Below are 22,438 nucleotides of genomic sequence, written 5' to 3'. Positions count from 1 at the left end.
TGCCCACGAGAAAATGGTAGCGGGTTGCATCCGGTTTATAATTAAATTGAGAGTTGGAACCCGCTGGTCCTAGCTAATACCAGCTGGGACCAGCTAGGACCAGGTAAACATAAATCAGTTGGGACCAGCTACCATTTTTTCTTGGGTGGTCCAGTGAATGAAATATTAGAGGGTAAATGAATGCAATAAATTGTTAATGAACCGCACCAACGAATTCCCACGGGTAGCTACATGCAAAACAGACCAACATACCTGTTGAATGTGTGCTCGACCAGCTTGCAGTAGTTGTCAGGCCCTGTCTCTCCGCATGTGGCGTTCACCGTGATGACAGCACTGCTGGCCAAGTTAAACACAGATGGGAACAGGCCCTTTGCATAATCTGCAATGAGAAGAAAAAAAAACATTTCACACATATTCCGTGTGCACATATGCAATGTGAAAATGACCATGCAGTGTTAGCTTAAACAGCTAGTAAAGTGATGACTTCAAATTAGCAGAGGTCCTGGGTTCAAACCTCAGACTACGACTCTCTTTTTTCACCTACGAAGTTTTCTTAGAAAGCTGTACATATAGCTTTCCTTTGTGACCAGTCGGCTGCATTCTAAGTGGATGGGAAGTCTTCCTACATGGAAACTCTTTTTTGAAGCGGTTTCGAAGCGGAAACGGTTAAATTGGTGCATATCTGAACCATTTGTTTCAACACGACAGTGTTTTATTTCCGGATACACGAAGATTTCGCTGACGTCATATCCGTCACGGAAGTGATGCGAGTACAACGAAGCAATTGGCGGCCTGTAAAGGGTGCACCCCTGCACACAGGGTCTTCTTGTGGGGAAGCAACCTTTAGTACTAAAGAGTACGTTATACATAGGGTTGTTCGTTTTCGGGTTTTATATTTCAACAAGAAATTGTTTTATGCCGCGATACCACAAGATTTCACTGACGTCATATCCGTCACGGAAATGACGCCAGCACACCTTTGCCGAAGCGACCCGTCAGCAGGACGTCGCTTGCCAAGCACACCCACAAGACAGCCACCCACCGCAAATCATGCTCAGCTGCAGATTTCGCTGCACATTTCACTTTCGTGTTTTATTGATTCATATGACAGAGGAATCAACCACAGTTTTTTTTTTCATACCTATATTAACATACATGTGCAATGCTCATCGCGTAAAATGGTGTTCAAGATGTAATGATAAAAAACAACATTTAAGGATGGTGCAACCAATTATGTTGTATACATGGGTTAAATTTGCACAGGCGTACAAAAAAATGAAGAGAACCAAAAAGAAATGTGCGTACTGGTCTTTCCTTCACACAGAAAACTCCGACAGTCTGTGCGTTCAGAAATAGGAACACTCTGCCAGAGTATCCCGTAAAAACGCAAATAAAAAAGACTGCCGCCAGCCTGAAGTACCAAAAGTCAATTTCGGTCAGTTTAATGTAATTTACGGAGTGTAGAAGGCTCTTTAGGGCAAGCTTCACTGTACGGCATCGTAGGACAGCTAGGAAGCAAAGGCTGTCGTAAAGTCAGCTACTGATGTGCCGTTCAACCATTCAATATATGGGCGTAATTTTATGAGTGGATGATTCTGTGAGGTCTAGCAAAACGTTACCAGAGCGCCTGGAGCGGAAATCCAAGAAATCTTGTATGGGCAAAACACTGCCCGCGTCATTAGAATGTTCTCGCTATCAACCCCCGTAGGAAGCTACACATAAATGAACTGTCAATTTTTATTGTCATTTCGAATGAAATTAACTCGAGAGCTTCATCATAGCAGCAACGGCTTCAGTTTGCCGCGAATTTCTAGTTCACGAATATCACAGCTGCAAACAGCACTTTATGAACATTGAAAAATGAAAGAAAAAATTGCCTCCATCTCCCCGCGAGGGAACCCTGGTGTGATGCGGCGCATCTGGGGGTTCAATTGGCGTTTCCATTGGGTTGATTCTCTAAATCGCGTGAAACGTGTTGTGGACGCGTAGGATGCCTTCCATCACATACGGTTGTTCTCATACACGGGACGATGGAGGCAATTTTACATTCGTTTACGCTCGGCATCACGAGCTCTTCGCTTCGCAGCCTTCGCAGCCTTGTCATCTTCAATGGTCGTAACTTTGCCTTCAGTGCTTGGGGTGACGCTGATAGTGGGTTGTGTCACACCACTCACTGTAGGGACCGTCGCTTCCATAACCTCTTCATCGAAGAATCAAGTGAAGTACGACGTAATCAAGCGCGAAGTCGTCAAGCACGAAGTCGTCAAGCACGAAGTAGTCAAGCACGTAGAAGCAGTCAAGCAAGGTCACATCAAGTGCGAGAGCGAGCGCTGACTGAACCGCCGCGGCGCGATACCCGCTTTATATTCACAGCACTTGAAGGAGAGGAGACCGCGGAGGAGAGTCGCGCATGCGCGCACATGCGCACCGGAGCAGCTGTTAACGCAACGTTAACGCAGCGAAGCGCGCGCCAACCAAGCGCGCCAGCTGTCGTTATGCTAATGCGCCGGAGTGAGAGTGTTGCACACAGCTGTGGGAGAGGCTAACGGAGGAGGGCTACGGACGGACGTCGCCGCCGACGACGACGACGACGCAGGAGGGACATGCCTCAGAGCAAGAGATGCGCAGCATCTAAAATTACCGCCATCTCCCCGTGAGGGAACCCTGGTGTGATGCGACGCATCTGGGGGTTCAATTGGCGTTTCCATTGGGTTGATTCTCTAAATCGCGTGAGACATGTTGTGAACGCGTAGGATGCCTTTCCATCACATGCGATGGTCGTAACGCTGCCTTTAGTGCTTGGGGTGACGCTGATATTGGGTTGTATCACACCACTCACTGAAGGGACCGTCGCTTCCATCACCTCTTCATCGGAAGAATCAAGTCAAGCACGAAGTAGTCAAGCACGCGTAGAAGCAGTCAAACAAGGTCACATCAAGTGCGAGAGCGAGCGCTGACTGAACCGCCGCGGCGCGATACCGCACAGCGCTTGAAGGAGAGGAGACCGCGGAGGAGAGTCGCGCATGCGCGCACATGCGCACCGGAGCAGCTGTTAACGCAGCGTTAACGCAGCGAAGCGCGCGCCAACCAAGCGCGCCAGCTGTCGTTATGCTAATGCGCCGGAGTGAGAGTGTCGCACACAGCTGTGGGAGAGGCGAACGGAGGAGGGCTGCGGACGGACGCCGCCGCCGACGACGACGTCGCAGGAGGGACCTGCAAGAGATGCGCCGCATCGAAAAATTCGCCATTAAGCCAGAACATTCACCTTAAATCTTCATCGCTGGGAAGGGTCGGAAAATTTTATTCAAACGTGGTTCACTGCAGCGCCTGCAGGGGCGTAGCCAGGCCCGGGGTGGTTTAGTTGTCAGAACCCCCCCTCCCCCCCCCCCCCCCCCCCCTCTCCTGCCTTTCCCACTCGAAACTTATGCATGCAGAAGAATGACATATATAGTTCGGGCATCCGGCGCAGTCTCTCTTTCTTTTTCTTTTTTAATTTTCCCGGCGGTGTATATATAACACCCCCCCGAAATATATCTCTGGTTACGCCACTGAACACCTGCACCGGTGCAGGGTGCGCTGCACCAAGACGCTCGAATGATCGCTGCAGGGTCATTCTACGCCAAACTCCTGAGGCCGAAAATCGACCGTCGCCAACTTTCTTGAAAAATTTTCGGCTAGTTGCAGATTAAGAGTACGAGGATTGCATAAAGTAATTTTGTCAAAAAAATTTTGGGGGGTTATGTAGAGCTTTTTGAAGTTTCTGCAATGAATTAAGCGTAATGTTGTTTGAGATAATATTTTTTTTAATCAATAGTGAGATTTTGTACAATGAGAAATGTTAATTTAAACATTTCTCCTGCGTTGCTCTTTGATGTGGCTTTATGAATAAAGCCGTGTAAGAATTTTGTGGCACGTACGTGTTCCGTGAGGAGACACAGTTGCATATTACACATACGTGTGGGCGACTGTGAATTTCAAACTTTTTTCTCGCCTCAAACAAAATTTACTCAAATGAAATTTTTTGCATTAAAAGCTAAAGCGTTGTCCCGCATAATTAGCCATCTCACTTAATTTTACCTAGAAAGTCTTAATGCTTTATTTAGGTCTTAATGTTGGCAAAACTTCATTTTACCGTATGTTTGAAAGCTATGTGCGTGAAAAGTACGCTCTCTAACGAATTGAAATTATTTTTTACAGATAGTCAAAGAACATATCAATTCACAATGGAAATATTACGACTGAAGCTTGAACGGTGCCTTGCGAAAAATTCCTGAAAACGCACCATTTGTTGCATTTTTACTAAGCCGATACAACGCCAAAATTTTTTACACGGCTTCAACCGTGAAGCCGCATCAAAAAGCAACGCAAGAGGGATATTTTAAAATAACATTTGTCATTCTATATATTTTCACTCTTATTTTAAAAAAAATATCTCAAATCACATTGCGCTGCTTTGTCGAAACTTCAAGGAGCGCTTACACGACTGATATTTCTTTTTTTCGACAAAATTACTTCATGCAATCCTCGTATACTGTTAATCTGCAACCAGCGGAAAATTTTTCAAGAAAATTGGCGATGGTCGATTTTTGGTCTTGGACGTTTGGCTTGGAATGACCTCGCAGGAATGGTGCCCTGCACCGCGCCCCGGGTGCAGAGAACTTCTGCACCTGCTACGGAGGTGGTGCAGCGAGTCGGTGCCACGAGCGCGCGCCGTAGTTGGGGCGTTGCGAGTCGACAGACGGCTACCGGCAGTTGCGGCGACCGCGTGAAAATGTTCGTGGAACTCGCAGGCGAGGCCAGAAATTTTGCTGCGGGGGCGGGGTGCTGAGATTGCACCTCGACCTTTTCCATATGATTTTTTCAAGGGATTAGGAATATGCATATTAAATACATAACTATTAACTGATAATCTATGCACCACTATCACCTGAAGCTAAATTACCTGAAAATATTAGCTATTAACTGAAAATTCACAACTGTTAACTCTCAAGAACAAGAAAAATTAGATATTTCATAAAAAATTCATTCGTATGTACAAAGAATTGTGGCATAATTGCTATCTCTGCTTCCAATTTTTTTTTTTTGTGTACAAAACATGAAATAACACGAAGGAATATGGAAATGTAGAACAAATTTAAACATATATGCTTAACATAGAAGCAAAAAACTTGGAAGCAAACAAACTAATTCATCTAAAACTAACAAAGCATGCAGCGGATATTATAAACGGGAAAAGCACGAAACAAGCAACTTGTGGGTGGACTTTTTTATTTTAAAGTCGCTTTGTCATCCAAGAATCCTTTTTTCCATTTTTTTGTAGGTGTGGCAATAGATCGTTTTGCTGCACGAACGGCACCGCAGCAGCGAATTCGCAGGTAAATTCACACCATGTAGAAGGGCAGACGAAGTCTGAAGTCGTTAGCGCACTGGTTTCCGGCGGCGGCCCTTGTTGCACGGAGGAACTGAAGCAGACAAGCCTGCGGTTTCGCCCAGAATCTTCCCCAGTTTGTTCTGAGCAGCGCCTCTCAGTCGCATAGCGGAGCTCGAGCTCGCAGAACGCCCCCGTGGATCAAGGCCTTGCACAGGAGTTAGGCATGCTGCGGGACGGAAACGGGCCACCATGGGAGGGTAGGTGCGCTTTCAGGGCAGGATTCCTGGGGTTCTATGCCAAATCCTAGGCTGGCTTTCAGCGCAGTTGGTTGCCTTGGTCACCGTGAATGACGGCGCGACAACATTTGCGATGCGTTCGGTGCAGAGATTTATACACCCCCCCCCCTCCCCCCGACCCCGACCCTCCCGCCCCCGCCAAAGAACTTCGACACCCCCATAAAAAGATTCCACACCACGAGCACACCGCCCACACCGCCCAGGGATTTGTACACCACGCTCCCTAAAAGAAAAGAAAAGCCCCCCCCCCCCCCCCAGGAAGATTTAGACCCCCCCCCCCCCCAAAAAAAAAAAAAACAAAAAAAAACGGAATTCTGGATAATCTTCTGGTTCGGTGTAACCGAGATGGGCGTAAACTTCGAGTTCATGACGGCAGCCGAGAGTGGTTAGCAGACGAGTATGCCTGCACCTCGCGCGATTGTAAACGCACGCGGGCGCGCTGCTGACGGCTGCAGATGCTGCAGACGTGTTGCACGGCACCTCGGAACCGCGCCTGTGCACTGCAGAAATTTCTGCGCACCGGTGCCGTGAACCGCTTCTGGATCCGCCTGCCAATCGAAATATTAACTCAGTAGTAAAGTAGTAAGTGCAGTCCTCACATTTTATTCACATGTTAGGGGTCCTGCGAAGGCAAAATAAAGGTGTGCTTCATTTAAAACACTGTTTTGTCCAATGAACACTGACACCAATTTTAACGCAAATTTTAAACAAGCAATCTAGATATTCAGAAAAAACAGACGAAGCAGCGGCGACTTCTACCCCCGCAATTTTGCCGGGTTTTTATGACGTCACAAAGAATAACTTGTGCGATTGGCGGATGCCGACCAAAGGTACCGCCAAGAAACGTGACTGTACGATTGTAGTGGTCACACCATTCTGATTGCACCATTCATTTGAACGCCAAAGTGAGTTAGCACACTGATAACTCTGTTTTGCTAATCCCCTTCTACGTCACTGATGACGTCAGGTGCAGCGCGAAACTTGAAAGTTCTCAGCAATCTCTTTCTGTTTGGTTGTCCCTCTCTTTCTAAATTAAACAAGGTTGTATAATTCCTGCATGGCTCATTTAATGCCTCGGTATTCGGTAGCTTTTGTAGCAAGGCCTTTGTAAGCACACTTGCCGTGCGAAATAGTATAACTGGCCAAAAAGAACAACAGAAAATCAGTGCAATACTCGGCACACTGTTTCCTCGCTGTTACACCCACTGTCACGTCATCGAGTACACGAGCAACGCAAGAATGACGCACACATTTTGACCTTGAAAAGTTCCACTCACATAACGGCCGGCTCAGAGCTCGTAGACAAAGCACCCAAACATCGAAAAGGGGGTGGCAAGAGGGGCTCGCAGAGTTTGCGTCGTGAACTGTACACACTGTCGCGTACATCCTGCCCTGTCTTCGGCCGGCAAAGCAAGCGCCCGCAATCTCAGCCCCTCTGCCCGCTTTTGCGTCCCCCCCCCCCCCCCCTCCCCGGCGCTCAACTCCGTGTGGCGGCATTTACGAGCCCCGTTTTAAGCAAAACAAACAAAAGACCAACAACAGAGTCAGTGAGGCAGCGGCGGCAGGCAGAGTGTAGTCGTCTCGGATGTCACGCCGGTTCCCCACGGGCGCAGCAGACCGCAGAAGCAGCGCCTGTGATGAATGCTTTGACTACGAGCCATCGTTGCCCGCTGGTCGATCAACCCACCCGCTCTGCGCGGATGATGGTGGTCGCGTAAACACTAATAAACATCCGCGCAGACGTTGTTAGTGCGTGTGAACAACGAACAAAGAGTCGCGGGTGCGGGAAACCTAAAAAAAAAAAAGTCAGAGCCCCTTTCATCGAACGAGAAAGATGGTTGAAACGGGAAGCTTCCTCTGCGTGAAACTAAGTGGGCGTTTGCGATTAATTTGTACGAATTAGATTTATTTAGAAGTTCTAGTAGCTTAGAGTATCTTAGAGTAGCTTAGAGTAAAGCACCAGCTGTTGCACAGCTGGCGCTTTCTTATCTTTTTCTTTTTTTTTTTCAGTGTCGCATTTTGTGCCCGATTATGATTGTTGCATACTGGAAATGTTTTCGGCGTATGGGCATACGTTATGCCTTTTTTTCTGGTGATTTTTCCATTGTGTGTTCTGCAAATTATAAACTCTCATTGGTGCGCATTGGGTCGGTAAAGCCAGCTATCTTTGGTTGATGTCGCCTTCATATACTATAATGATTGTATCGGGTCACTTTGTCGCGTGTGCACTATGAAAACGTCTTTTCTTTTTCTTCTTGTTATCGTCTGCTAACTTCAACTTATATTGCAAACCTCGTCCCAATTCATTGTGCTGCTATGCTTTGTAACGCGTGAATCAATTTTGCATGATCTGTAACACTTCACCAATTACCCCCCTTACTCAATGCCCTGTAAAAGGGGCCTGTAAGGAATTTTAAATAAATAAAAAAAAAAGTATGAGTAGATACAGTCGAATCTCGTTATAACAAAGCAGTATCGGGGCAGTAAATTAGTTCGTTATATCCGACATTCGTTGTAACCGTAGAGGTAAACATCGATGCTAATAAATCGGCAATTTGTCTCCCGCAACAATCCTATATCAAAAATGCATTGTTCTAGGCCTCGAACCCACTATAAACGAGGTAATCCTTATCTGTCTCCCTGTGGCATTTCAAAATAAACAGACCGGAACGTGAGATCGTGAAATTACCACAGAACGGAGTTGGTTCGGCAAAGCAGGCCGGCCTTCTTATTTACTTGGAGGAGGAGGTGGCCTTAACCTGGTGGCTTTTCACAGTCTGAGCGGAATGAAGTTTTTCAGTGTCCACCCAATAAAGGGCCTTTTCTACTTGTGCTGTTTTTCAAGCTACTAAAAAATGGTTGCTTTGTCCCACTTTTTTTTATTTTGCTTTTAATATGCTAGCTGTCGAGTTTTGAGTCTCGCGGAAGCCATGTATTTCTTCGTAATAGCCGATATCACGCGGCTCTCAAGGTTTCGGTTTCGTTATAAAAAGAATAGGTCTCATTCAAATAAAGCGTGACCAAACAAACTTCCTATTCAGTTCGCTATATCCGATAATTCACTATATCAGTGTTCGCTACGACGAGGTTCGATTATACTTGCAAAATCCGAACTGCTTCGACCGTGCAATCGGATAGACGTCGGCTTCATAAAGCGAGGGATCCAGGTTCGAATCATCATCATCATCATGTTTCCTCCAATTGTGTAATGTTAGCTTTCCTGCAGTGCGTTTTCGTGGCGGGACGGCCGCCATCAGCGAGGAATAGAGAGCTTCTCTTTAAAAAGAGTACATGACGGCTGTCGTCGGGTGCGTGCGTGTTTTGTGTATTTTCTGTCGTGTTTTTTTTTTATATATTCTTTGAGCCATCGGCCATTTTGCGTGCTATCGATACGCCATTTAGTGCGCCGTCTGTGAGCAGGAACGCCAAATTTTAAACCCGCCGAGTTAACTATCATTCAGATGGGAAGCGGGTCAGGACAACGCCTTACCCGCTTTTCTATAAAAGGTGTTGGTCAGCAGCTGTCACAAGCTTAATTAGGAGAAAGGCACCTATCTTGCAGAGGACATTAACAGTATAATGATTATTGACTTCGGGGTAACTTGCCAGTGAGTGAGAGACATTCCTGAAGCTCGTATAAATAAAGTTTATTCCCTCACTCACTCACACTCATGGAACTGGAGAGCGCAAGAACATAATTAATGCGTTGTTCGTGGAGGATAGTACAATAAGAGCCTCTTTATATGGTCAGCAGATGGAAGCAGGTAGCATTGCTGTTGCTAGCCAAGGGGCTACAACGTGAGGTCATCTCATCACCACGTTAGCCCTCCCGAAACTGCATGCCTCTTGTGGGCTGTTAGGCTGCCCCAGGCAAGAGCGCTGGCCTCTAAAATTTTCATAAAGCAAAGAGAAACAAAAACAAAATAAAACTACAAAAAAACAATATTATCAGCGAACAAAATCTTATTTATGTTATGCACCAAACCAAAAAAGAAAAAATGGAGATGGAAACTTCCAGGAAAGTATGACATAAACGAACAAAACCAAAGAGATTTTTCTTGTGCAACGCCCTCACACGATCAAGCCAAAAACAAAAGAACGGAAAACACAATGCGCACCCAACCCCAAGAAAGACAAGCACGCGCGGTTCTTCCCGTTGGATGTAATGATTCGTTGGATTAGTGACTCGAATGGATGTTCTGACTCGTCGGATCTATTGTATCTAGTAACTTGGGAGGATCTCTCGACTCGTTGGATCTCCTGACTCGGGCATCCCGTGACCCAGTAAATCTCTTGACTCGTTGGATCTAATGACTCGTTGGATGTAGTGACTCGAATGGATGTTCTGACTCGAATGGATGTTCTGACTCGTCGGATCTATTGTATCTAGTAAATTGGGCGGATCTCCTGACTCGTTGGATCTCCCGACTCGCTGGATCTAATGACTCGTTGGATGTAGTGACTCGAATGGATGTTCTGACTCGTCGGATCTATTGTATCTAGTAACTTGGGTGGATTTGTTGACTCGTTGGAACTCCTGACTCGGGCATCACGTGACCCAGTGGATCTCCTGACACGTTGGATCTAATGACTCGTTGGATGTAGTGACTCGAATGGATGTTCTGACTCGTCGGATCTATTGTATCTAGTAACTTGGGTGGATCTCTTGACTCGTTGGATCTCCTGACTCGGGCATCACGTGACCCAGTGTATACCCTGACTCTTTGGATCTAATGACTCGTTGGATGTAGTGACCATAGCGATCTTGAAGGCGGAAAGCTGGAACAGAAACGGGGTGGCAGGGGCGACAGAAGACATATTGTCTTTCAACATTTGCAGCGAAGCGAGCAGATGGGCGACAAATTTTAACACGAAAGCGTTTTATGCCGGGGTGCATAAACCTCACCGACGTCATAACCGTCACGGAAATGACATCACCAGAAAAAGTTCCATTGCCGCGGCGGCGCTAGGTTCCCAGCCCACGATCACTCTGGCCGCAACGGGAGGTGTGAAACGATTGAGCCATGAAGACATGCCTGGATAGCTGTACGAACGCGCTTTATGTCCTTCCCTCTAACTTCTCCATTCAGATGTAGCTGCCGTCTACGAGAGGCGAAGCGAAGTACTGCATCATGACGCTAATGATCGCCGATAGTTGGCGCCTCGATAGGGCAGCGTGTAGCAGCGTAAGCTGCTGTGCTAACTCTGGCTGTGGTTACATGTCCGCCGCCTATGTGAAACGCCGCTCAGCTTGTGGAACGCCGCTGCCGCGTTCCACAAGCTGAGCTCGTCGCAACGCAAGCGTCTGGCGTACACGCCACGGAGCAGGACCAATGTGGTCGCACCTTTGCCTAAGCAACCTGCCAGCAGGACGTCGCTCGCCAAGCACACCCGCAAGACTGCTGCCGACCCGCAAATCATGCTCCTTTCGCTGTAGGGTACTGTGACTTCACCAAACGATTCGCTGACAACCCGTTCGGTTTCGTTCGCACGGTTTGCGAGCGCCTGGGGTTTCAAATTTCAATCGGATTTACGCAATGCTCCGGCGCGTGTAATCCAGTGTCTAATGTTGATGTTAACGGTGCCATACCGACGAAATGTAAATAGCGATGTGCAAGTTCATATCGGTGCACAATAAACATTCAAATGCCCCTGTGATGGCACATTTCACTTTCGTGTTTTACCGATTCCTATGAAAGAAATATCAACCGCTTTTTCTTTGCTCAATGGGCCACCTAATGCTTTCGCACAAACGCCGATCAAGGAATAAGAATTGCTGAGCGGGGCTTTTGAGAATGAGTGCCCGCAGTAAGCGCTCTGACGCGGTCGCTCAGACGGCTCCTCGTAGTATACGTGCCGTAGTCAAGGAAGTAGGAAGGGGCACAGTATACGAGTCGCCCAGACGAGACGCAGGCGTGCAACGCGCGGACCCTGAACGCTGCGCACGTTTCGTGCATTGTATATATACGCAGAGAATCGGTGCGGCACTGCATGCGTGCACTGCGCCGCTCTCTTCAGAAAAGGAGGGGGGAGGAAGAGGTGAGGGGGTACTGCGAGCAGGAGATAAACATAGCTCGGTACGCGCGACAACATGAACGAAGTCTGAAGAGAATCAGCCGTGTTCTAACGATGATGAATGCCAGAACAAAAGTTATAGTCCCGTGATTAAGTCTAATCACTCGTTTGTAACCATTGTTCTGGCTTTCTGTATGAACCCCTTGTGCTTCATCAACTCATATCGTTTCATTTCCTTTGCTTTTCTTGCGAGCGCGCGGGTTAAATTGCAGGTCCCACGTTTCGGGTTATGCCGCTATTTTTGTTTCGCTTCAGCAAGAAAACTTGGTTTGGTAATGTACAGAGCATCAATTAATGACGGCTGTCTTTATTCTAATACATTTTTCGTGTGCTCGTCAATGATTAATAAGCCTTTTTTTTTTCCTTCATACGGTTTTCTCCTGAGAATGCCATATTTCGGCCTCTCATTTCTTTCCCATTTTTATCTTCTTTTTTTACTCGACAGGTGTTTCATTAAATGCACTGTTCCACCAACAATCAAGCCGGATGAGTATCACATCTCCGTCACAATTTCCCAACAGTTTGCGTGATTAGTCATTGGAATGACCACGTACATCTGCACCCTCGTCCTGTTCCTCAAGATCGCCCTTGTCACCGAAGTACTGATCGCGCTTGGTCTTCTACCTATTGATATAATCGAACCTGGGCTTGATGGCCTGCTTGGCTGCGGATTCACCATAGGATATGACTGCGCTCAGTGATATCAGCAACCGCCCCCCCCCCCTTCCCCCCTTCACTTTGCAACCTGCTCTATCTCGAACGTAATTCTCAACCTCTCTCCACCCTCTCCAGCTGACCTTGGCCTTCTCTCCCCACCCCATTTCCTTCACGGACCACGAAGGATGCTGGGGTGGACACGCAAAAGCGCTTATGGTCACTACATCCCGGGTCCAACAACTCTGAATCCCGTAAAAGAACGGGAAACATCTCTCGGAATGACCACATGCAGGGTGTGCTGTGGAGGACGCAGGAACTGGTCTAACACGGAGGACTGATATGCTTGGAACAAGCTTTGAGAACGGAAGGCAGTCCAAGAACAGGATCTCGGCGATAGATGTGCAGTAAACTACTAACCCTCCACCAAGGACAAACACCCAAGCAAAGTGCGATTTGTAGAGCTCTACTGTGAAGCTCATCATCATACAAGTTCCCGCCAGGCAATTGTGTAGGATACATGAAGCGGATGTGACACAGACCAATCAGGATAGCAGATGCGGTTTCCTGGTCGGTCATTCCGCGGCGCCTCCTTACTGGAGCATTGCATCCGCGCTTTATTTTTTCTGTTTCCTCCTGACTCTTGATATTTCATTTGCAAGCGCATTTTGTGTACATTTGCCATTTTCCACGCCTTGGCGCAAAACCGCAGAAGAGGGATTGACCTCGGCGCCACGGAGGTAGATTGACCGCTTCCTATAGCGACGATGATGATTAACAACTTTATTAGGTCTAAAACTAAGAAGGGGTGGTGCAGGGAGTGGGAGATCTTAGAAACGCCTCCCACCCTCCGGTGGCGGCTTGCAGTCCTTGAGCACAGGCGGCATCCGAGAGGAGCTTTTTCAACGTCAGCATAGTGCTCAGCTTCGTTTCTCACACTGCTCTAGCGTAAGTACTGGACATGTGATCTAAGCGTGGAGGGTTTAGAAAAACGTTCCCATAGAACGTGAGTGAGGGATGCACGCTTCTTGGCGGGGTATATGTAGGGTTGCTCCTTTTCGGGTAAAACCCGGTTTAACCCGGTTTTTACACCCAGAACACGTTTCAGGAGAAACGGGTTAAACCAGATTTCTCCTCGAATGGCCCTTTTCAAAGTAGCGATCAGCACAATCGTGCGCTGACGGTCCAGGACTTGCTGGAAGCAATGGGCCCCACGAACACAGCTTGCGAACTCAGTGAGTATTGCAGGACTCTGCCGCTCACTACTGCACGCTGGCAAATGCGGCACTAACAATGTTGTGCCTACCTTACGCAATCTGTAATGTCGAGAGAACTTTCTCCCGGCTGATACACGTTCAACGATACGACAGGTCTCGAATGGAGACCGACATGTTGCGCATGCAGATGATAATGTATGTAAACAAGGATGTGTAAAAAATTCATGAACAGCTTTTCCTGCATAAAATGTTTCATTTCTTAGAGGTTATCAATGCTCTCCTGCCATCATTATCAACTCATTTTAAACAAACGCCAAATTTCAGAGAGTATTTGCTGGAAAACCCTGACGGGCCTCGACTATCAGCTTAAAGGAGCCATGAAGGCAAAACAGTTATTCTAAAGATTTCGTGTTTTATAGTGCCCCCAGCGCTAGTCCGAAAGCAAACTATGCTTTATTCACTGAGAAATAATTTATTGTAGTTAAAATTTTGATTTTTCCGCTAAATCGTGCGTTTTGTGGTCTGCAATGACATCACCGGGCCTTGTTTACCGTTAGTGAAACTAGATGGCACCACCACACCACGGCAAACAGTTTTCTGTCTTTGGTTTGTGAACGTATTTGTACCTGGATTTTTTTGTTCATGGAGACAATCGTTTCATGAAACATGGTGCTCGCTCGACAAATACGGTCACGTAAGACATCGTCGCTTGCTTCAATCGGCCAGTGCCGTCGGAAACAACCCCAAAGTCCCGCAGTCCTGTGCAGCTAAACCAAGCGTAGAGCGCTCACTACCAACAGCAGTACGCATCGGTACTTTTATGTTTACGTGTGCTTTCGTAACTTCCACTGTTTGTACTACCATTCTTAGGACTTTAAAGAGAATGTGCCCTAAATTTAAGCGCAAATAGCTCGTTCGGCAAGCTTATAAGCTCTGCCTAATTTGCGTTTGCTTTTGCCGCCCTCCGCCAGTCACAGAGCTGTCTGGTATGACATCATAGGTTCTGTTGCGGGAAATGAGCCAGTGGGTCGCATAGCTATTCCCTTTTTTTTTCTCCTAATTATGCAGCTTATTTAAGCGAAGTTTACGTTAAAAGTGATGTCAGTATGATTCTAACGAGGAAATCTTTTGAATGAACCAAACTTGTGTTTTCTCTTCATGGCTCCTTTAAAGCGAACACCAACGCGTTAAACTTTAGAAGCTCATGATACGTATACTGATCAAATGAACTGAGTGTATTACTTAGTACACCCCTAGATTTAACCTGAAAAAACCCGAATTTTGGGATGTTTTCACCAAAATCCCGATTTCTCCCCGATTATCGCTTGAAAAAAAAGCACCCGATTTTCGACCACCGATTTTGAAAAAAAAAAACATAAAACCCGAAAACAAACAACCCTGCGTGAATGACTCCTGGCTATTATGGGATGGGGAAAAATACATTCCTGCGGTTGCCTTCAGGCAGTGGAATGGCGCCGCTTATTCAGGGTAAGATGGGAGGCGGGAAGCACAGGCGACATGATATAGCATGTTCGCTTGACGGTTAACTCCAATCCATCCAAGCAAGTTACTCTGAACCCCCAGATGCAGTGCGACCTAGCAACCTCCTTTTGTTTATAGATTGTCAACCCCCACAGGACAAGATATTAAAGAGGAACATACAACGGGAAAAGGAATCCCTTCCCAAAGAAAGTCGAGAGAAGCGCGAAACTGAAAGTGCATCCAATATATCTTCAAACCTTCAAAGACCCAAGTCGCAAACGAAGAAGGAACCCATGCGACGAGTTTTCGCGCACCACGTAAACGCTTCTACGAGCGACCTAATGTATACCGATACGTGGCTTATGAGATAAAGGTATACTATTGCACTCCTGCTTCCTGATCGATCCTGCTTCCTGACCGTTCCTTTGCCGAGATTTTCAAGTAACAGTTTTGACACAACGGAAGCCCTGTTTCACGCACGCGCCGTGTGGCCAGATATCTTATCAGAGCTTTTTGGTCGACCAACCGGCCCATGAGGAATTGCATTAGTTTTTTTGGCAGAACGTCATCGGGCCCACTAAAAAAGCTTTCGCTTTAAAAAAAAAAAAACAATCCCTGTTGGAACTTGGCGTGGCCAGCCGTAAGGGCAATAAGCCTTACTTGGCTTCCAACAGAAGCGCACCATCAGTTTCGCGTTTTCCAAGCCCCACCCTTGCTCCCGCATGCCGCAACAGGGCCTTCTTGCCTCCTTGCTAGAACAAAGCCATCCATTCCAATCCAATACAAGCCCATTCGAATTACACTCGGGGGAAGAGACACTACGTACAAACGACGGCTAGAAGGGAGACAGAGAGGAACCAGGAAGCGTCGCAAGACACAACAGCGTCGCTTGAGGACGAGTTCACGCCCCATGCGGGCGTTGCTGCGCGCACTAGGAAGTGTTCGGAGCGACGTGACAGGACGGAGCCGACAGACGCGGCGGCGGCCCTCTCCGGTGACGGAGCTCTGGCGTACGTCACTCAGCCGCTCGTATACAGTTCCCGCCGAAGAGCCATTAGGTCCGAACACGACAGCAGGTGCAGAGGTCTTTGAGTCTGGACCCGGAGTGCCTCGCACGCGTTGCAGCCATAACGCGTGGGACATGTGCTCCCATGCGTTTGCGGCTGCAAGGGCAGCGGGGGGCCTCGTACGCAGACGCTGCATCGGGGGCCTCGCGTGACGCGTGGATGATTTATTGGCGCCCAGCGCACATCCATCCCTCCTCTGTGCGTCCACTCTCAACGCGGGAGTGCCTGCGTTGTTCGCAGAAGCGAGATTACGTAACGTATGCGCGCCCCGCGGCGCGGCTTGTCTCCACGGCGTGTTCTTTACGGATCGCTGTTAGACCGCTGAGGTCAGCTGTCGAACGCTGTTGCGTTGTTTCGCGGACTCTTGTCGTCTTACGTGCTTCGTTCCCACCAGTCTCTATTTGTCTCTAACTCATTCACGACAGCTGTGTCTATGTGTCACTTGTTCTGCTAGTAAAGCTGTTAGCCGAACTGCTGCTGACATAGTAGAAGGAGGGAGGGATACGCTGGCCTCACTCAACGGCGCAGCAGTCACGTCGTCCCAAGAGGGTTCAACCGGAAATAAGTGCTTGTGCATTTAAAAATCACAAGAAGTGCTTAGCTGCCCTCGGAGATTTCGGCTCATTGCCCCTATGGCAGTGAAAATGACCCGCGAGAGCACTTTTTTGTAATGCGAACGTTGACCGCTGGTGTAGATATATTTTTATTGCGGAGATAATAGATTTTATTGCCGTGATATCAGGGAGCAAATCAACTCGAACTGCCCGTATAAATGGGAGAGAAAGAGAGAGTGCTCTTTAAAGAAGCCGTGCAGACAAAATGCAAGTTTGGTTGATTCGAAAGATTGCCTTGTTAGAATAGCCCTGACGCCACTGTTCACGCAAACTTCACACTCCGTATAAATGGGAGAGAAAAAGAGAGGGCTATTTAAAGAAGCCGTGCAGACAAAATGCAAGTTTGGTTGATTCGAAAGATTGCCTTGGTAGAATAGCCCTGACGCCACTGTTCACGCAAACTTCACTCAAATAAGTTATATTATTTCGAAAAAAGAAAACGACCATGCGGTCCACTCCCTCCTTTCCCGCACTAGAGACTATGACGCATTATGGACAGCTGTGCGATTGGCTGAGGCCGGCAAAAGCAAACGCAAGTTAGGCAGGGCTTATAAGCTTGCAGAACGAGCTATTTTCGCTTAAATGTAATGTAATATTCACTTTATAGCAGCAAGAATGGTGGGGTAAACAATGGAGGTTAGGAAAGTACCCGTAAACATAGAAGCACCAGTGCGCGCTGCTGTTGGAACTGGGCGCACTATGGAGCGCTCCGGCTCTTTGGGGTTGTCTCACATGACACTGGTCGGTTGGCCTAAGCGAAACTGTCTTACGCGACTATGTTTGCGAGCATATTTCACAAAACGATCACTACCTACCGCAACCAAAATAAACCAGGCGTAAATACGGTCATAAACAAAGCGAGCGCGCACAGCGGTACTGCGCAGTAGGGTGGCACCATCTATACTCGGTGACAACTTAAGAACGGCACCGGAAGTTGCCGCTGTGCCTTATCGCCTTAGCCGGATGTTTCTCCGCGTGGCGCAAGTAGGGCGTTACTAGGAATATTTTTAACATGGCGTGAGCCGTTCCCGTGATTTTTTGGACTTAATATGCTTATAAACGACTCCTGCAGTTGACGACAAAGAAACTGCGTGAGACAAGGCAGACGATATCACGCATTCATAGCAAACCCCTTTCAAAATGCGTGCGCACTGACGTCACGGGTCCGGCGCTTTGGCGGAGTGATACACTACATCACGTGATGCCTTTCTTGAGTTGTAACAGTTACGGTAAACTAGGCGTTCCGCAGCGCGCTGCAGACTAAACAACGTTCGCTTGAAGACCTGTCCTGATTACGTCATCGCACACGCCACGAAACGCGATTTTGCGGTCAAAGCTAAATTTTAACCTAAAGGCATTAATTTCTCAGTCAATAAAGCATCGCTTGCATTCGGACAAGCGCTGGGGGCATTATGAAGCACCAAAATTTTCGAATAAAACAAACTTGTATTTTTTTTTCGGTGGCCCCATTGATGTGAAGTGGTAAAGTAAGCCCTGCTGGTGGCAGGGCTTGGTATGCTAGATTGGGATGACTACAGTGAGGTAAAGTTAATATTAGACTATGGGAGGACAAACAAACAAAAGGTTGAAAATGAGATAAAAGTAAATTCTGCAAGCAAAGTTTGCTTGCAGCATTTGAAAAGGAAATCTGAAAAGGAAATCGTAAAGGCAAACGCTAAATCAAAATTAAAGAACGGCGCAAAGAATACCAAACCAATAAAAAGAAAACCCTAAAAATCCCAGCGCGAACGAGTACATGTCTTGAGGCAATATTTGCGATCTAGGGAGATATTTCCCACCCGAATTAATCAATAAATTTAATATAGCCTTACAAGGAAGGTGCGGAGAATGAAAACATTACGGACGCATTTACAGCGTTATCTCGCAGTTCTCCGCGTTTGTTGATAATCGTCATATGCTATTACTGTGTAATGACTCTTTCGCCGTGTAGACCCACATGGCAAGAACGGAAAACAGTAACAGCGAATGTCACCGAATTAGCCGGATTGCAGGTGCATTATTGAGCGCGATCAAACGCGATCGGCAGCGGCTGTGTAGTTCGTCATGTTCTATTGATGCCGCTCGCGTGACTCACATGCTCCGCGATACGGCGGAGCTTCGCAACAGTTGTAACCAAGATACGTGTCAGCGGACAGGTATGCGAGATATCGCCTTCCTCGTACGCCTTCCCCGCCTGCCCTTCAAGTGACGATATCGGGGTGCGCGAACTCGAGCTACACAAAGAAAAGACAAGATAAAAACAGAAACCTATCGTGGGTGTGAGGAGGATATGTATATATATATATATATATATATATATATATATATATATATATATATATATATATATATATATATATATAGGCGGGGAAAGAAGTAACACGCTAACACGGAGGATATGATGGACAGGTAATAGGACGTACGAGAGAGCTGGCAAGGCGCGAATCGAGGCAGAAAGAAGGAAGGAAATAAACGAAACGTGGGTGAGCTTCGTCAGAGCAGCACTCGAGCTAAGCCCAGGGAATACAGACACTGAAAGCCCGAGCAGTTTCTCTCGCGAAGGCAGAGCGCGGTAACAGCCGTTTCGCACGTATCGCCGAGATAAAAACGCGGAAAGCGCGCGGCTTGCTTTCTCTGACGCCGGACGTAGGATGTGGAGGCACGAAAGAAAAAGAAAAAAAGGAAAAAAAAAAAAAGAAAAAAAAACTAGACGTGTGGTTACACGCTAGCAAAGCCTTTTTCATTTTCCCTCTTTCAATGTCTTTCAAGTTCAGAGCACTTTCGGGGCTCGCCTTGTCGTCGTGGCTCGCTCACTGGACCCAATAGAGCCACACGGCGTTCCGTCGTAGCAGCTGTCGTCGCGGCGTCCCACAGAGGCTTCGGAAGCCAAGCGGTTTATATTATATAGTCATAAGAACGTTCGAAACTCGTGAATCGCTGGCGCTTGTCATACATCTTCCCGTTGTTTAGCGCAAAGAAAACTGCAGATACATTTAAGGCAAAATATGCGTAATTAACCGGCAGCGCCCGCGTTCATTTAGTTAGGAACGCTCGTTGGGTTGGCTTTTACGATAGTAAGCCGAAAAAAGTGACAGTGCAGCGCCGGCACGTGCGGGAGGAAAAGCGAGCACAAAAAGAACAGAACTCCCGCTGGCGCAGTTTCAGGCAGGGGGCACGCGAGCACTGCGAAGGCGGGAAATGTGAATTGCATTGGACTGTAGCAGTGAGCGGATAACGGCGCTACAGCCCATGCACTATGGCGAATCACTGCTCTGCAGTTGCGACAGCTTTCACATTGAGTGAAACGGCTGTAGGGTTTTTTTTTTTTTTTTTTTTCGCAGCCCTCCAGTAGCGCGAACACGAACCTGACACCATCCTGTGAGTGTTGGACGCAGTAGCGAAGCAGATCTGACGAATTTCAAAACAACGCGTGCTCTTTTCAGGTGGGAAATGTAGGAGGGGGGGGGGGGGGGGGGGGGGGTAGTCGGTGCATAAACGTGAGAACTTCTCGTCGCGGCACGGACGTGTCGGGCAAATGCGCTATCGAATGTCATTCATTTTTCAACCTACAATAACTACGACCGCGCACGAAAAACAAAAAATAAAGAGCACAACTATTCTTTTTTGCTTTTGTGGGGTTTATACTCTGCTGGGGAGAGAGACGAACATTTTCTAGACTCGCGGGAGAACGTGTATCAGATAGACGCCAACGTAGCTGTTGGTCAAATCTTTCACAAGGCCACGGCTCCTTCTTTATACACTATGGGTAACCTCACGCTGAAGGGTATCCGCGTGTCGCAAAATTTATCGTGAAACGGTTTCAACGAGTATTTCTTTCCAATTATCGACGGGTTAATTGCGCATTTAAAGAGGCCATGAAGACATAATGGGGCTCTTTGATTTACAGTCTCGGACTCACCGCGGATAGTCCGCGGGTATAGTCCGAGGATTCACCGAAGGGATACATGGGAAAATCGAACGCCGGACTGCTTCTCGGGGAGTCCGCGGTGAGTCCGAGACTGTAAATTGAACAGCCCCAATATAAACGTTATATTTAAAAGAACTATCTTTAATTTGAAAACACAATCAGCTCCATTCCAGCCCTGAAAGACGTTTTTTTTTAATCGATAAAAGAAACGCTAGAAATATTGAAAAACATTCAAATTTCGCGCCACAGTGACGTAATATGGGCGGGAGCGATGTATTGTGGGCCAGCACTAAAAGCGCAGTTATCACTGTGCTAACCCTTTGATGTCCAATGTTGCTCAGGAGCAACAACTCGAATAATATTTTTAGGGGCGAAGCTCCTAAAGCCATGGGTCTGTCCATCCCTTGTGTCTCGTGGTACGTGACCGCCGCATGCTTTCGGAGATGTCGCAAAGTGGGCCGCGTTGCACGCGCAAGAACCGGCTGCAACCGGCAGCGCAAACTCGGCACCGGGAGCGCGAGCTTGTCTGCGTTCGCCAACGGAGGCGCGAGCGCACGTGCACTGCGAGGGGGAGATCACGCAAGAGATCACGCCACGAACGCAGGCAGTCGTTCTCGGAGATCGAACGAGACGCAAGGACCTTTGCTCGTTTCCTCTCGTCTTGTTCGGGCACAAGTTCGCCCTAAATAAAAGTTATTTCTTTACCGTTGTGTCCCATCCTACGTGACAAATTGTGGTGGAGGTGCGGGGTAGTCCTCGATGGCGCGGGGTCTTTCACCAGGTCTGGGCCTGGGAGCATTGACTCCGAAAATAAAAGCTGATTTGTACATTGTACACACACAGTCTTACGTCTTTCTTAATGATGGAATGGCGAACTTTCACGGGAGAGTTACGGTTAGCGATGATCTTCCCCTCTCGAGCTTCGCCCCACTTATCATCATTCATTCCGTGGATATGGTGTGATTTTTTTTTTTCTCTCGCACTTTGTGTTTTTTTTTTTACATTTAACACCATCTGTTGACAGACAAAGGTTCCCGGACCTTCAAAAATTAAAAAAAAAATAGGGCAGCACGGGTTGATTGTTGTCTGTTGTAGGGTTTTAACGTACCGACGCAACGCAGGCGATGAGGTGCGCCGCAGTGGGGGGCTCCGGCTCAATTTTGACCACCTGCCGAAATCTCGTTTTTGCTTTTCGCCTCCATCAGAAAAACGGCCGCCGCGGCCGGGAATCGAACCCGCGACCTCATGCCCAGCAGCACAACGCCTGAGCCACTGAGCCACCACGGTGGGTCCTTCTTTGAACCTTCTTAGAAATCTTAAATGCTTGCAGAACGTAGTCAACCAACACATCCAGATTAGGGGGTCGCAAAGTTACTAGCCAAAAATTATTCTGGGCCCACTAGATAACTTGCTCAAAATATTTTTTTTTTTCTCTCTTTCAACGTCTTGGCGTTCTTCGACCGCGGGAATTACGTCATTAGAGCGGTGTAGCGGCTATCGGCCGGTTTTCCTTCACTTGCAGCAATGCGCGCATTCGCTAGCAGCTTTAATGAGAACGCCACAAAAGCAAAGCAGAAACGGAAGGCGTATCTGCTGCGACTAGCAAATCACGCAGTGCCGTTCCGTGCCGGTGACAACTAAATCTTTCGCAGTGCTTCCAGACGCGCAGGAAAGTGTGAAAGCGTTTATCGGAAGAGTTGCAGGGTCCCTTTAACTTTAACAAGCTCCATGATG

At 47.6% G+C, this 22,438-nt stretch overlaps 1 protein-coding gene across 1 annotated transcript in view; it reads right to left on the bottom strand.

Moving 5' to 3' along the window:
- The window catches only part of Wb (wing blister), a 115,744-nt gene that overhangs the window by 88,764 nt on the left and 4,542 nt on the right, over positions 1–22,438 (bottom strand). The window contains exon 2 of the mRNA XM_077690699.1: positions 253–379. Within this exon, the coding sequence (XP_077546825.1) occupies positions 253–379 (127 nt within the window). The remainder of the gene's footprint in view (positions 1–252; positions 380–22,438) is intronic.

Source organism: Haemaphysalis longicornis, unplaced genomic scaffold (genome assembly GCF_048455015.1).
Source record: "Haemaphysalis longicornis isolate Haplotype H1 unplaced genomic scaffold, Haemaphysalis longicornis Haplotype H1 scaffold_10, whole genome shotgun sequence".
Taxonomy (NCBI): domain Eukaryota; kingdom Metazoa; phylum Arthropoda; class Arachnida; order Ixodida; family Ixodidae; genus Haemaphysalis; species Haemaphysalis longicornis.
The sequence above is the reverse complement of the archived record's forward strand: the minus strand, read 5'-3'. Positions and strand labels throughout refer to the sequence as shown.